The sequence below is a fragment of the Osmerus mordax genome, chromosome 6 (genome assembly GCF_038355195.1).
Source record: "Osmerus mordax isolate fOsmMor3 chromosome 6, fOsmMor3.pri, whole genome shotgun sequence".
Classification (NCBI taxonomy): Eukaryota; Metazoa; Chordata; class Actinopteri; order Osmeriformes; family Osmeridae; genus Osmerus; species Osmerus mordax.
In genome coordinates this window covers 17885764-17901348 of record NC_090055.1, presented here as the reverse complement: position 1 = coordinate 17901348, position 15585 = coordinate 17885764, and the positions used below count along the sequence as shown (strand labels likewise).

The following is a 15585-nucleotide window of genomic DNA, read 5'->3' as shown; positions in this document are numbered from 1 at the left end:
CTAATAAATGCAACGCGCGCATAAAAGAGCGCATATTTTGACGCACTTTTTTCATGGAATTGAAATTATCATAACTTAGGTTTTACTTGGTGTATTTACATAAAACAAGACTGAAACGCAGTTTCAGGTCTGCACTTCTGCATGAAATCGACGGCAGCCCGATGAGTCACTTGGTTTTCATGCTACGCGGTCCTAAAGCCGACCCCTACTCAATCACGCCGGCGTGATCGCCGACTCGGAGTTCTGCTGAAGACTCAGCTGAGATATGTTGGTGCATCTCACTCTCCAAATCCACCTTATTCATCTTGCATAATAGTCGTCTGTCTTTAAGGTATTTCTTATAATTATTGTAATCATTATTAATACAAATAATTTATACATTTGTTGTTATTGTTGTTTTTAGTAATATAGCTTATTATTATTATTATTATTAAAATTCACTTAATAGTTGACTTAAACAATACAGACTGCTGATAGCATTGTCTTGATTTTAAGAGCTAATATATGAATAACTACAAAACCTCACCATGATGTAACCCACAGAGACATAGATAAATCCAACTATTTGCTAGAATGGTTTCCTAGTTCCAAGTTCATTTTTACTCCATTGGCCATAAAGAAATTGAACAATGCTTTTTCTGTCTATGTATAATGAAGCTGGAACAAACTCTGAGCTTGCAACATTTAGTTTCTTTAAAATATAGCTTTTTACTCTATCGCACTGTTGTTTTGTGATTGTTAGTGATGAAGTGAGTTTGAATAGTAGGCTTAGCTTACAAAACATATTTTGGAAGATACTGTATCCAATATATTTTTCCAATATTTTTTCCGTTAGTATTTTTCACATTTTCACATTTTTTTCCCAGAAAAAGTAACTGAGACAAGGAAAAGGACCAAATAAAGATTGCCAGTAGAATCGCAATAACAATTTCTCTGCAGAACCTGACACTTGAAAGATATGGACAATCACAGATGTCAATGGCATTTCATTGTCTTTTCCTTTTTCCTCAGAGGTAAAGTAAAATTAGAATAAACATCTACTTATATTTATTGTTGCGTTATGGTACAATGTTGGATGAAACAGATACTTTTTAAAACCTCTGTTGAAATTACGTAATTGGAAATACATCATGCATATCCAACAGACTTTGTCTTCTCAAACACGTTTGTTTGCTGTGCATTGTAACTTCCTTAACTACCTAGTTGTTTGAACTATGTCGTTCTGTGACCTTTACCACACTTTTCAGCGGTGCAAACCTCAGCCTCTTCCTGGACCGCTGAGGTGCCCAGTCCAGTCTCCGCCCTGCTGGGCTCCTGTGTGGTGGTTCCCTGCTCTTTTTAAATACACAGAACCAGAGAAGAAGTCCTCTGAAGTCACCGGGATTTGGGCCAAAGAAACCCACGAGAAGATCTACCATCCAGACAGGTCTTCAGTGCTGCAGGATTTCAAGAACCGCACACAATTAGTTGGACATCTCCAAGTCAAGAACTGCTCTCTGAGGATTGATCCCCTTCATCAAAGTGACACAGGACCCTTTCATTTTAGGGTTGAAATAAAAGACTACGAAAACTATTCTTATGTGCACAACACAGTTTCTATTGATATCAAAGGTAAGTTCGAACAATGTGAATCTGAAATAAAGGAGGTTAAAATATAAAAGTTGAAATATAGAAGTTATACAATAAAAAAACTGATTGCAAAAATACACAACATTATTCCTTGAATATGACAAGATAATTATGATTGTGTTTATACCTCTTTTTTTTCTAAAGGGTTTCCAGAGCCCCCCACTCTGTCAATGAGTGAAGAAGTGAGGGTAGGTGAGCTGTTCACTGCTTCCTGCTCTGTGTCTCACTCCTGCCCCACTGACCCCCCTGTCCTGACCTGGAGCCACTCAGCAACACCCACTGTCCAATCACAGCAGCTGTCCAAGGGCCAGTGGGAAGTGACATCATCCTTGACCTTTGCCCCCACCATTGCTGACCACAAGAAGTCTCTCAGGTGCACAGCAGCCTACAGGGGAGGGAAAAAAGCAGAGAGCTCCCGGACTCTAAATGTCAAATGTAAGTGGATTCATTTGAATAACAGGAATATAAATTACAGTTGATGCATGTGAGAAAAACAACATATAAATGATTTAACAGCATATGTAAGATATGTATCCCAACTGAGTCTAATAGCTTAAAAACCATAGCTCCTTGAAGTGAATCATTGTAAGAGAATATTTATCTTTCTAGAAGAAAAATATGGACTCACCATCTGAAATAATTTACTGTTGCAACATTTAACTTTGTTTCTCAAAGACCAAGGTCCAAGGCATGGCATCCATTCTGTAGCATTCAGTATGTGTTTTTTGTTTTTTTCCTAGATCCTCCTGAGATTAAAGTACACTCTGCCTGCTTCTCTAATGTCTCGACGGCAACCTGCCTGTGTATCGTGGAATCTTTTCCCCTTAGTGATGTCCGGTGGTCTCTCCCAGATGGAGTTCTGTCAAGCACCAAGGTAGACAGGCACCAATCAGTGATCATCGCCACCCTGCAAGGAAGTCTTGGCTTTGCAGACTACACCCTCTGCCATGCCAACAACAGTGAGGGAAACACCACCCAGGCCTTCAAGTTGCCCAAAAAAGGTACTGTGAAAGAAGCCTTGCTGTAAACGGCATCCCACACTTTTACAATCTGTACACAGTATCAAACATCAGAGACAACCACTCATTAAAAACAGTAAAATACTTCAAGGTGGTTTGTGGTCTTATCTCTGAACAGATATGACATGGACGGTGCACGTTTCTATAGCCGTATCAGTGTTTTTGGTGCCGGTGTTATTCATGTCAGCATGGAGGTTAACCAGGAAGTGGTGAGTGAAGTGTGTCGAAGGGGTTTGGGCCATCTGCAGTTTTAAATGATTTTCTTCTTTTTCTGGTGATTCCTTTTTAATCACATTATTTTTTTCTCAAAGTCGTAAGAGCCATGATGGTCAACATGCAACCACAACACAGGACATTGCTATGGTTACGGCCAAAGCCACAGTCTCAGACGACTCCGCAGCAACGTACGTTCCCCTCACAAAGTGAACACACTCCCCCCCCACACACTCAGAGTGAAGGACAGATAAGAGTCATCTTTTATATATCAAACAGTTACACTACACCCAGTAAATCTATATTACTTTCCTCTATTAAGTATGATTGTATAGATTCATATTTGTCATGTTGTATGAAATAACATATTATTATTATTATAATTGTCATTAGTATTCTATTATTGAATCTGAATTGCTCCATTCTGCCCGCAGACAAGAAAACATCAACAATGAAGTCTCCGGCAACCAATATGTTTACGGCAATATGGAGGTTTGTACTAACTGCTCCCTGAGATCTGAAGTAAAAGTAAAAATGAAAATACTTCTAAAATAATAATAATGGTTGCCTGATAAAACGGAAATGTATGTAAATAGCAAATTCTGACATGCTTGAGTTTACTTTCTACTTTCATGTATTTACATTTGTTAATGAAATATTAAATATTATTACATTTGATGCTATCATTTATAGATACAAAATGCGTCTTTCTGTGTTTTCTTTCCTGTAAAGAGTTTAGTTTCATTTGGTGAAGTTCTACATTTATATGTGTCTACAAAAGATCACATGAACCTTCCTCATGAAACTATAGGCATATTACTGAGACTTAATGATTATGCTTCAACAAACCTTTGTCCAAAAGTATGTTTAGAATATACCCACTTCGCTTTGATGTAAAGTGTGTAGTATCTTTACTGAGATACTATACCTTTAAGAGGTTTTAAAAGTATACTTGATTGTGACAAGCAATAATGGCACTGAAACAACTTGTGACATCCTGCCTAGGCTCTAGGTGCTAGCTGTATCTGATGAAGACATATTGGTATGTCTAACCAGGGGCGTTGCTACATGAAGCTCTACTGGGACACAGGCCCCTGCTCATAGCCTATCACTTTTTTTCTTCTTCCAAGTTTGCTGCATACAAGAAGTGTGCAACAGAATGCACTATAGAAACCTCTCTTGCTTAACCCACTATACGTACAGTCCAGGGACATAAGTTTGATATCAGCTTTGTCAGGGACATCAATAGTTAATGTGACAGCGCCAGCCATTTTGTTTCACAATAATTTGAGCGCAAATACATTTTTCTGAGCTTCATGTAAAATCATATGCTAGACTCATGTTACATTTACATTACATTTATTCATTTAGCAGACACTTTTATCCAAAGCGACTTCCAAGAGAGAGCTTTACAAAAGTGCATAAGTCAATGATCATAAACAACGAGATAGCTCCCAAAACATTGTGGGTAGCCACAACATGAAGCATACATTGTGAAAAGCAAATAAGTGCCAATGGGAAAAAACATAAGAGCATGTAGTTAAACAAGTTACAATTAAACAACATGAACCTCCAAAAGTGCAAGAGTGTACCTGTAGGAAAGCAGGCAACAATAATATACTACTAACCAACAGGAGCAAGTCCCTCAATAAGAGTAATTGTGTTCCTGGAGGAAACTAACATCAGGTCCAGCAAATCATTCCTAAGTACCATTGTACTCCCGGAAAAAGTGCGTATTTAGCCTTTTCTTGAAGGTGGGGAGACAGTCAGTGTCTCTGATGGAGGTGGGGAGTTGATTCCACCATTGGGGGGCCAGAGAGGAGAAGAGCTTGGATTGGGAGCGGGCGGTCTTGAGAGGTGGGACAACGAGACCGGACCGGGTCTAGCGACGCCTGTATCTGACTCTCCAAACCCACCTTATTACATGTATCTTGCATAAAAGCCATCCATCTTTAAGGTATTCTCATAATTGTAATATTAGTAATTTATTATTTATTTTTTGTTATTGTTGATTTCAGTAAAATAGCATTTTTATGGTAATTATTTACTTAACAGTTGACATATACAATACAGACTGCTGATAGCTTTGTCTTGATTTTAGGAATTAATATCTGAATAACCACAAAACCTCAAAGATGTAACCCACAGATACATAGATAAATCTAACCACTTGTCAGGATTGTTATCTTTGTCTTGATTTTAGGAACTAATAAATGAATAACCACAAAACCTCAAAGATGTAACCCATAAATCCAACCACTTGTTAGGATTGTTATGGGAGCGACAATAAAGGACTCAAGTGCTCGACACAGAGACACAGGACACCAGATGATTTGATTATTGGAGTGTTATGGCAGGGTGGGCAGGGCATTAGCCAGGCGAAAGGGGGCAGGCAGTGTAGTCTGGGCAGACATTGGCAGGGTTGGTGAGGCTGGTTGGCAGGCGAGCAGGGGGATCCTGAAGGCACAGATGAAAAAAGGATGAAAGGATGAAAAAGGGTGTTTTAACTAGCGTGGTCGAGAACAGGTACCAAAGTAGACAAAACAACAATCTGTGGATGAATGACTGGAAAGTCGGGGTAATATACTGCTGGGCTGATGACTTGATGGGAGATGGGTGTGGAGGCCGAGGGAGTTTGTGATGACGTAATCGGGGCCGGGAAACACACCCAGTACAAAAATACAAATACACACACAAGCACACATACACACACACCACAAACACACACACACACACACACACACACACACACACACAGGAAAACAGAGAGACAGAGACACAAGCTGCCACTAGGAGGAAGAGGTGGACAGCATGACAAGAATGGTTATCTAGTCCATAGTTCATTTTCACTCCATTGGCCACAAAGAAGTTGAAAAATATTTTTATTATCTATGTATCTTGAAGCTGGGACAAAGTGCTGAGCTCACAAAATGTTGCCTCTTAGCTTATTACTGTATTGCACTGTTGTTTTCGGATTACTATGTGAAAAAACAAATCTAGAAATGAGAAGTGTGAGCAGGATATGTGTGGACATGTTCCAGTCTTATGAATGTCAAGTCTCAGAGGCCACGAGAATACAAAATACAAAAAACAATATTTTCGAAGACAATATCCAAAATATATTTTACCAATATTTTTTACACATATATCTTTTACATCTTAAAAAGAGCAGACTCCACTTTCATTTATCAGAAAAGGGAACTGAGACAAGGAAAAGGACCAAATAAAGATTGCCAATAGAATTGGAATAACCTTTTCTCTGCAAAACCGGACACTTGAAGGATATGGACAAGCACAGATGTCAGTGGCATTTCCTTGCCTTTTCCTTTTTCCTTATGGGTAAAGTACAATAAGAATAAACATCTGCTTACATGTATTAGTGTATAACTGTTCAATGTTGGCTCAAACAAATACTTCTGACTGTTGAAATTACGTAATTGGAAATACACGTTCTCAAACACGTTTGTTTGCTGTGCATTGTAACTTCTTCAACTAACTAGTTGGTTGAACTATATCTTTCTGTGACCTTTACCACACTTTTCAGCAGTGCAAACCTCAGCCTCTTCCTGGACCGCTGAGGTGCCCAGTCCAGTCTCCGCCCTGCTGGGCTCCTGTGTGGTCATCCCCTGCTCTTTCAACTACCCAGAACCAGAGAAGAAGTCCTCTGAAGTCACCGGGATTTGGGCCCCAAAAAACTTTGAGAAGATCTACCATCCAGACAGGTGTACAGTGTTGCAGGACTACAAGGACCGCACACAATTAGTTGGAGATCTCCAAGTTAAAAACTGCTCTCTAAGGATTGATCCGCTTCATCAAAGTGACACAGGACCCTTTCATTTTAGGATTGAAGTAAAAGACAGCTTCAAGTATTCTTATGTGGACAACACAGTTTCTATTGATATAAAAGGTAAGTTCGAACAATTTGAATGTGAATTAACAAGGTTAAAATATTAAAGTTGAAATATAGAAGTTATACAATGAAAAAACACCTGCAAAAATACAGAACATTATTAATTAAATATGATATGACACTTAACATCATTGTATTTATACCTGGACTAATGTTTTTTTTCAAAATACAGTGTTGCCAGAGCCCCCCACTCTGTCAGTGAGTGAAGAAGTGAGGGTAGGTGAGCTGTTCACTGCTTCCTGCTCTGTGTCTCACTCCTGCCCCACTGACCCCCCTGTCCTGACCTGGAGCCACTCAGCAACACCCACTGTCCAATCACAGCAGCTGCCCAAGGGCCAGTGGGAAGTGACATCATCCTTGACCTTTGCCCCCACGGTGGCTGACCACAACAAGTCTCTCAGTTGCAGAGCAGCCTACAGGGGAGGGAAAAAAGCAGAGAGCTACCGGACTCTAAATGTCAAATGTAAGTGGATTAATTTGAAGAACAGGAATATAAATTACAGTTAATGCATGTAAGAAAACAAAATTAAAACTATTTAACGGCATGTGTAGGATATTTATGCCCATTGAGTAATAGGCTGGTAAGTCATTGTAAGAGGATATTTATCTTCCTAGAAGAAAGAAAGATAGACTCACCATCTGAAATAATTCAGTGTTGCAACATTTAACTTTGTTTCTCAAGGACCAAGGTCCAAGGCATGGCCTCCACCCTAAATACAGTGACAGGTGCATATACATAAATGACCAAGCATGTAAAAATTACTACCAAGTCAATACCTATCTTCACGTTACTCTGCAGACGCCCCACTGGATGTGAGGGTGGAGAGGGAGTCCACATTGCAGGAGGGAGACTCTGTTGAGCTGAGGTGTTCCAGTGATGGTAACCCAGCGGCCCACAGCTACCAGTGGCACAGCCCCAGTGGGGCTCTGCTGTCCCAGGGACAGACCTACAGGCTGGAGAGGGTGTCCAGACACACTGGTGCCCTCTACTGCACCGCCATCAACACAGAGGGACAAGGACCCTCCAGTCAAGTGCAACTCGACGTTATCTGTTAGTACAGCGTACTGTTGATAGACAATAGCCTATGAAGGCCCTGTCGAATAAACATTGTATGTCTATTCTGTAGCATTCAGTATGTGGTTGTGTGTTTTTTTTTTCCTAGATCCTCCTGAGATTAAAGTAGGCTCTGCCTGCTTCTCTAACATCTCCACGGTAACCTGCCTGTGCATCGTGGAATCTGTCCCCCTTAGTGATGTCCGGTGGTTTCTCCCAGATGGAGTTCTGTCAAGCACCAAGGTAGACAGGCACCAATCAGTGATCATCGCCACCCTGCAAGGCAGTCTTGGCTTTGCAGACTACACCCTCTGCCATGCCAACAACAGTGAGGGAAACACCACCCAGGCCTTCAAGTTGCCCAAAAAAGGTACTGTGAAAGAAGCCTTGCTGTAAACGGCATCCCACACTTTTACAATCTGTACACAGTATCAAACATCAGAGACAACCACTCATTAAAAACAGTAAAGTACTTCAAGGTGGTTTGTGGTCCAATCTCTGAACAGATACAACACGGACGGTGCACGTTTCTAAAGCGTTTCTGTTTTTGGTGCCGGTGTTATTCATGTCAGCATGGAGGTTAACCAGGAAGTGGTGAGTGAAGTGTGTTGAAGGGGTTTGGGCCATCTGCAGTTTGATATTTTTTTTCATGTTTTTCTTTTCTTGTGCCATTTCCTTTTTGAATCACATTATTTTCTTCTCGAAGTCGGAAGAGCCATGATGGATGCATGCAACCACAGCATGCAACCACAACACGGGACATTGCTATGGTTACAGCCTAGAGATGCCGATGTCATTCCCATGGTGTCATTTCCTACAGGCCAACGGCAGGTGTGACTCGTATGAAAGTGTGATGGGTGAAGATATCTATGCTAACGTGTGACAACAGCAGGAAACATGTTCTCCTGTGAGGACCCTATTTGTTTCACTCCTGCCCTTCAACACTGATTCTATGCACATGCTACACTGTACTGTAAACCCAATGAATTCTGAATTTCGTAGAACCATATTATATCAAAGTGATCTAAGTCATCTAAGCAATTAATTTAGTAAATTAATCTTTTTTTGTATTAAATAATTTTCAGTTACCCTTTATTTTGGTTTACTGTGTAGTTAGCTTAACTTAAAGCACTAGTGTAATGCTTACATTGTTTATTATTACATTTAGCCTTGTCATGGTATTCTAATAATCTACATTTGCATAAACATTGTCTGGTTCAGGATGATTGATGAAATCATAATGAGCCTGATATAAAGAAAAATGAAAACGTATATAAATCGAAAATTCTGACATGCTTGTGTTTACTTTCTACATGACTCCATTTGTTTATTTGTTAATAAAATATTAAATAGTATTACATTTGATGCTATCATTTATAGATACAAAACGCGTCTTTCTGTATTTTCTTTCCTGTAAATAGTTTAGTTTCATTTGGTGAAGTTCTACATTTATGTGTTTACAAAAGATCACATGAACCTTCCTCATGATACTGTAGGCAGATTACTGAGACTTATTGATGATGCTTCAACAAACCTTCATCCAAAAGTGTGTTTAGAATACACCCACTTCACTTTGATGTAAAGTGTGTAGTATCTTTACTGAGATACTATACCTTTAAGAGGTTTTAAAAGTCTACTTGATTGTGACAAGCAATAATAGCACTGAAACAACTTGTGACATCCTGCCTAGGCTCTAGGTGCTAGCTGTATCTGATGAAGACATATTGGTATGTCTAACCAGGGGCGTTGCTACATGAAGCTCTACTGGGACACAGGCCCCTGCTCATAGCCTATCACTTTTTTTCTTCTTCCAAGTTTGCTGCATACAAGAAGTGTGCAACAGAATGCACTATAGAAACCTCTCTTGCTTAACCCACTATACGTACAGTCCAGGGACATAAGTTTGATATCAGCTTTGTCAGGGACATCAATAGTTAATGCGACAGCGCGCAAGCCATTTTTCGTCACAATAATTTGAGCGAAGATACTGTTTTCTGAGCTTCATGTAAAATCATATGCTTGACTCATGTTGGTAATATGTTTGAGTCAAAATATGATGATCGGTAGGCCTCTTATTTAGAAGCTTTCTTTAGTTTCGTAATGTTTTCTTAGCCTACCTCAATTCTGACTTGCGTGCCGATAACTGTACTTCTGTGTGCCATCTGCAATGGCTATCTTAGCAAGCAGAGAGGAGCGTGCAGACATGGAGTTCTGAGGGCACGCATCAGTTTGTGTTTTTGGTTAAACTGCGTTGATTTTACAAACGTTGATTGGGATACTTGTCGGGGAAATTTAGAACGTAACATTCTATTCTGAAAATACTGGTGCTTAGCATTCCTTGTCAGTAGAGAAGCCCCTCCCCACATGACCTATAGATGACATTTACATTACATTTACATTTAGTCATTTAGCAGACGCTCTTATCCAGAGCGACTTACAGTAAGTACAGGGACATTCCCCTGAGGCAAGTAGGGTGAAGTGTCTTGCCAAAGGACACAGCGTCAGTTGGTATGATCGGGAATCGAACTGGCAACCTTCGGATTACTAGCCTGATTCCCTCACCGCTCAGCCACCTGACTCCCCGCATGACACTAGGCTTACGTAAACAAACTGACCTAGGTTGACCATTATCATACTAGAGGTGCATTAAATGTGTTTACCTTATCTGTGTTGAGTGAATCATATGGTCAAGCCTGGGGTCAGAGAACTCTGTAAGTTTCCACGTGCACGCGCACTCTACCTCTGGGATCAATCGCATTGACAGCTGATACTGATATTCAGGGGAGGGGACTTCTCACCAATATGTTTAAATGGTCTTACACGGAGACTTGAGAACCAGATAAACTTTGTTTTGCGATCAGATTTTGTCTCCTTGTCGGCAAGCATTAAACTATTGTACTTTCTTTGAACCAGACGACTCTGTGCATTACTTGATAAAGCAATTATCCTAACAATACTGCGTTTCTTTTTTCCGGTTTAATCTATCTATATGAATGCACTGATTAATAAAGTAAATTGTTAAAACTCAAACTTGAGGTTTCACTGGGGCACAGCAGATTTATACTGGGGCTTTTGCCCCAGTAAAAAGGGTCTAGCGACGCCTGTGTCTGACTCTCCAAACCCACCTTATTACATTTATCTTTCATAAAAGTCATCCATCTTTAAGGTATCCTAACCTAAAGATGCTCTCTCGCTCCATGGGGCCGAAAATCAAGCTGTTTCCTTTAGCGCTCCCCCTAGAGGCCTGGAGAACTTCCGTTGTGAAAACTAGATGCAGCGTTTTTGTTTTGTGCGCTTTTGTTTTTGCAACGCGTTTATGTACTGCAGCGTTTTTTGGTTTGCGTGCTTTCGTTTTTGCAATGCGTTTATGTATTTGGTTGTGTTGTGTGTATTTGCAGCCCGTTTGCTGAATGCTGCCCATGTGTTGTCAAATTAATGAAGATGTTTTCTTAATTTGCTTGTGTTTTGTATATTTGCATGTGTTTTCTTAATTTGCAGCGCGTTTGCACATGTCGGACACCGTACGAGGGAGTTTGTGATGACGTAATTGGGGCCGGAAACACACCCATTAAAAAAATACACTTACACACACAAGCAAACATACATACACAAACCCACCACACACACACACACACACACAGGAAAACAAACAGAGAGACAGAGACGCAAGCTGCCGCTAGGAGAAAGAGGTGGACAGCATGAAAAGAATGATTATCTAGTCAATAGTTAATTTTCACTCCATTGGCCACAAAGATGTAGCAAAAATATTTTTTCTATCTATGTATCTTGAAGCTGGGACAAAGTGCTGAGCTCACAAAATGTTGCCTCTGTAAAATAAAGCTTATCACTGTATTGCACTGTAGTTTTTGGATTGCTTTTTTTTTCTTGTATTATCAACAGGAAAGACCCTGGTCCTCCCGTTAAACACCTTTAGCAAAGTCTCCTCTATTGTTAAGAGAAACTAAATTGTGGAAGTCAGGATGTCAAAAAAACAAATATTATTTTTCTTTAGAAATGAGAAGTGTGAGCAGGATTTGTGTGGACATGTTCCAGTCTCATGAACGTTAAGTCTCAGAGGCCATGTGAATGACATACATGTTAGCAAGTTAGTGGTGAAGTGACATTAAATGGTAGGCTTAGCTATACAAAAAACTATATTTTACAAGATACTGTTAACTATTTATTTTCCCAAATTCATTTTTGAAATCTTAGCAGACTCCACTTTCATTTATCAGAAAAGGGAACTGAGAAAAGGCAAAGGACCAAATAAAGATTGCCAATAGAATGGCAATAAACATTTCTCTGCAGAACCTAACACTTGAAGGATATGGACAATCACAGATGTCAGTGGCATTTCCTTGCATTTTCCTTTTTCCTTAGAGGTAAAGTAAAAAAAGAATAAACATCTGCTTACATTTATTGTTGCGTTATGGTACAATGTTGGATGAAACAGATACTTTTTAAAACCTCTGTTGAAATTACATATTTAGAAATACATCATGCATATCCAACAGACTTTATCTTCTCAAACACATGTTTGTTTGCTGTGCATTGTAACTTCTTTAACTACCTAGTTTGTTGAACTATATCTTTCTGTGACCTTTACCACACTTTTCAGCGGTGCAAACCTCAGCCTCTTCCTGGACCGCTGAGGTGCCCAGTCAAGTCTCTGCCCTGCTGGGCTCCTGTGTGGTCATCCCCTGCTCTTTCAACTACCCAGAACCAGAGAAGAAGTCCTCTGAAGTCACCGGGATTTGGGCTGAAAAAACCCTCGAGAAGATCTACCATCCAGACAGGTCTTCAGTGTTGCAGGACTACAAGGAACGCACACAATTAGTTGGAGATCTCCAAGTCAAGAACTGCTCTCTGAGGATTGATCCCCTTCATCAAAGTGACACAGGACCCTTTCATTTTAGGGTTGAAATAAAAGACTACGAAAAGTATTCTTATGTGGACAACACAGTTTCTATTGATATCAAAAGTAAGTTCTAACAATTAGACTTATATATTGACTTATATAAATATAGGAGGTTAAAATAAGAGAGTTTAAAAATATAACTTGTACAATGAAAAATAAATCACACAAAATCACGCAAAATTATTAAATAAATATGTTATAACACTTATGATAGTATTTATATCTCTTTTAAATACAGGGTTGCCAGAGCCCCCCACTCTGTCAGTGAGTGAAGAAGTGAGGGTAGGTGAGCTGTTCACTGCTTCCTGCTCTGTGTCTCACTCCTGCCCCACTGACCCCCCTGTCCTGACCTGGAGCCACTCAGCAACACCCACTGTCCAATCACAGCAGCTGTCCAAGGGCCAGTGGGAAGTGACATCATCCTTGACCTTTGCCCCCACCGTTGCTGACCACAAGAAGTCTCTCAGGTGCAGAGCAGCCTACAGGGGAGGGAAAAAAGCAGAGAGCTCCCGGACTCTAAATGTCAAATGTAAGTGGATCAAGTTGAAATTACAGTTGATGCATGTGAGAAAACAAAATAAAAACTATTTAATGACATGTGTAGGATATTTATCCCCATTGAGTAATAGCTTAAAAAACACATTTTTTTCCGGTAAGTCATTGTAAGAGGATATTTATCTTCCTAGAAGAAAGAAATATGGACTCACCATCTGAAATAATTCAGTGTTGCAACATTTAACTTTGTTTCTCAAGGACCAAGATCCAAGGCATGGCATCCACCCTAAATACAGTGACAGGTGCATATACATAAATGACCAAGCATGTAAAAATTACTACCAAGTCAATACCTATCTTCACGTTACTCTGTAGACGCCCCACTGGATGTGAGGGTGGAGAGGGAGTCCACATTGCAGGAGGGAGACTCTGTTGAGCTGAGGTGTTCCAGTGATGGTAACCCAGCGGCCCACAGCTACCAGTGGCACAGCCCCAGTGGGGCTCTGCTGTCCCAGGGACAGACCTACAGGCTGGAGAGGGTGTCCAGACACACTGGTCCCCTCTACTGCACCGCCATCAACACAGAGGGACAAGGACGCTCCAGTCAAGTGAAGCTCAACGTGATCTGTTAGTACAGCGGATTGTTGTTTTAGACAGCAGCCTATCAAGGCCTGTCGAATAAACATTTCTTGCCCATTCTGTAGCATTTAGTATGTGGTTTTTTTTATTATTAGATCCTCCTGAAATTAAAGTAGGCTCTGCCTGCTTCTCTAACATCTCCACGGTAACCTGCCTGTGCATCGTGGAATCTGTCCCCCTTAGTGATGTCCGGTGGTTTCTCCCAGATGGAGTTCTGTCAAGCACCAAGGTAGACAGGCACCAATCAGTGATCATCGCCACCCTGCAAGGCAGTCTTGGCTTTGCAGACTACACCCTCTGCCATGCCAACAACAGTGAGGGAAACACCACCCAGGCCTTCAAGTTGCCCAAAAAAGGTACTGTGAAAGAAGCCTTGCTGTAAACGGCATCCCACACTTTTACAATCTGTACACAGTATCAAACATCAGAGACAACCACTCATTAAAAACAGTAAAATACTTCAAGGTGGTTTGTGGTCTTATCTCTGAACAGATATGACATGGACAGTGCAAGGTTCTATAGCCGTATCAGCGTTTTTGGTGCCGGTGTTATTCATGTCAGCATGGAGGTTAACCAGGAAGTGGTGAGTGAAGTGTGTCGAAGGGGTTTGGGCCATCTGCAGTTTTAAATGATTTTCTTCTTTTTCTGGTGATTCCTTTGTAATCACATAGTTTTTTTCTCAAAGTCGTAAGAGCCATGATGGTCAACATGCAACCACAACACAGGACATTGCTATGGTTACGGCCAAAGCCACAGTCTCAGACGACTCCGCAGCAATGTACGTTCCCCTCGCAAAGTGAACACACTCACTCTCCCACACACTGAGAGTGAAGGACAGATAAGAGAGTCATCTTTTATATATCAAACAGTTACCCTACACCCAGTAAATCTATATTACTTTCCCCAATGAAGTATGATTGTATAGATTCATATTTGTCACGTTGTATGAAATAAAATAACATTATTATTATTGTCATTAGTAGCCTATTATTGAATCTGAATTGCTCCATTCTGTCTGCAGACAAGAAAACATCAACAATGGAGTCCCCGGCAACCAATATGTTTACGGCAATATGGAGGTTTGTACTAACTGCTCCCTGAGATCTGAAGTAAAAGTAATAATGGAAATACATCTAAAATAATAATACCCTAGAGATGCCGATGTCATTCCCATGGTGTCATTTCCTACAGGCCGACGGCAGGTGTGACTCGTATGAAAATGTGATGTGTGAAGATATCTATGCTAACGTGTGACAACAGCAGGAAACATGTTCTCCTGTGAGGACCCTATTTGTTTCCTTCCTGCCACACTGATACTATGCACATGTTACACTGTACTGTAAACCCAATGAATTCAGAATACTCATAACCTTCGTGGAAACTAGTTACATCAAACTATTTGCCATCTAAGCAATATATTTTAGGCAAATTACAATTTGAACAATCTATACATTTTTTCAATTAATCTTTTTTCAAATATAATTATTTACAACGTTTTCAGTGGGCTAAACCCTTTATTTTGGTTTACAGCGTACTTAGCTTAACTTAAAGTACCTTTACTATGCCTTAGTCTTCTTCCCAGAGTTTCTTTTAAATGTCATATACAGCTGAAAACAAATGTGCACTTATAGACATAACTATGAAATGAGAAACACAAGTATACACCTTAAAGCACTAGTGTAATGCTTATTTTTTTTTTATCATTACA

General features: G+C 40.2%; 2 protein-coding genes across 2 annotated transcripts; both read left to right on the top strand.

The window, feature by feature from the left end:
- The first annotated feature begins 1214 nt into the window (after positions 1-1214).
- On the top strand, positions 1215-2656 carry LOC136944375 (sialic acid-binding Ig-like lectin 14). Its single transcript, XM_067238122.1, has 3 exons — positions 1215-1611; positions 1774-2064; positions 2481-2656. The coding sequence occupies exons 1-3, from the start codon at positions 1215-1217 to the stop codon at positions 2654-2656; spliced, it is 864 nt and encodes a 287-aa protein (XP_067094223.1).
- Positions 2657-6145: 3489 nt separating this feature from the next.
- Positions 6146-15377, top strand: si:dkey-238d18.5 (B-cell receptor CD22). Its single transcript, XM_067238120.1, has 16 exons — positions 6146-6161; positions 6406-6768; positions 6944-7234; positions 7571-7822; positions 7935-8195; positions 8332-8419; positions 8532-8595; positions 8646-8673; positions 12444-12806; positions 12982-13272; positions 13614-13865; positions 13973-14233; positions 14370-14460; positions 14563-14655; positions 14899-14956; positions 15069-15377. The coding sequence occupies exons 1-16, from the start codon at positions 6146-6148 to the stop codon at positions 15129-15131; spliced, it is 2835 nt and encodes a 944-aa protein (XP_067094221.1). The 3' UTR covers positions 15132-15377.
- Positions 15378-15585: the final 208 nt, after the last annotated feature.

Bases quoted from the DNA above. Each gene is read 5' to 3' on its own strand.
- LOC136944375 (XM_067238122.1), top strand. From the start codon at position 1,215: ATGTCGTTCTGTGACCTTTACCACACTTTTCAGCGGTGCAAACCTCAG. The intron at 1,612-1,773 runs GTAAGTTCGAAC...TTTTTTCTAAAG, and splicing joins AGTTTCTATTGATATCAAAG to GGTTTCCAGAGCCCCCCACT. The intron at 2,065-2,480 runs GTAAGTGGATTC...GGTCTCTCCCAG, and splicing joins CCGGACTCTAAATGTCAAAT to ATGGAGTTCTGTCAAGCACC.
- si:dkey-238d18.5 (XM_067238120.1), top strand. The intron at 13,866-13,972 runs GTTAGTACAGCG...TTTTATTATTAG, and splicing joins AGTGAAGCTCAACGTGATCT to ATCCTCCTGAAATTAAAGTA. The intron at 14,461-14,562 runs GTGAGTGAAGTG...TTTTTCTCAAAG, and splicing joins TGGAGGTTAACCAGGAAGTG to TCGTAAGAGCCATGATGGTC.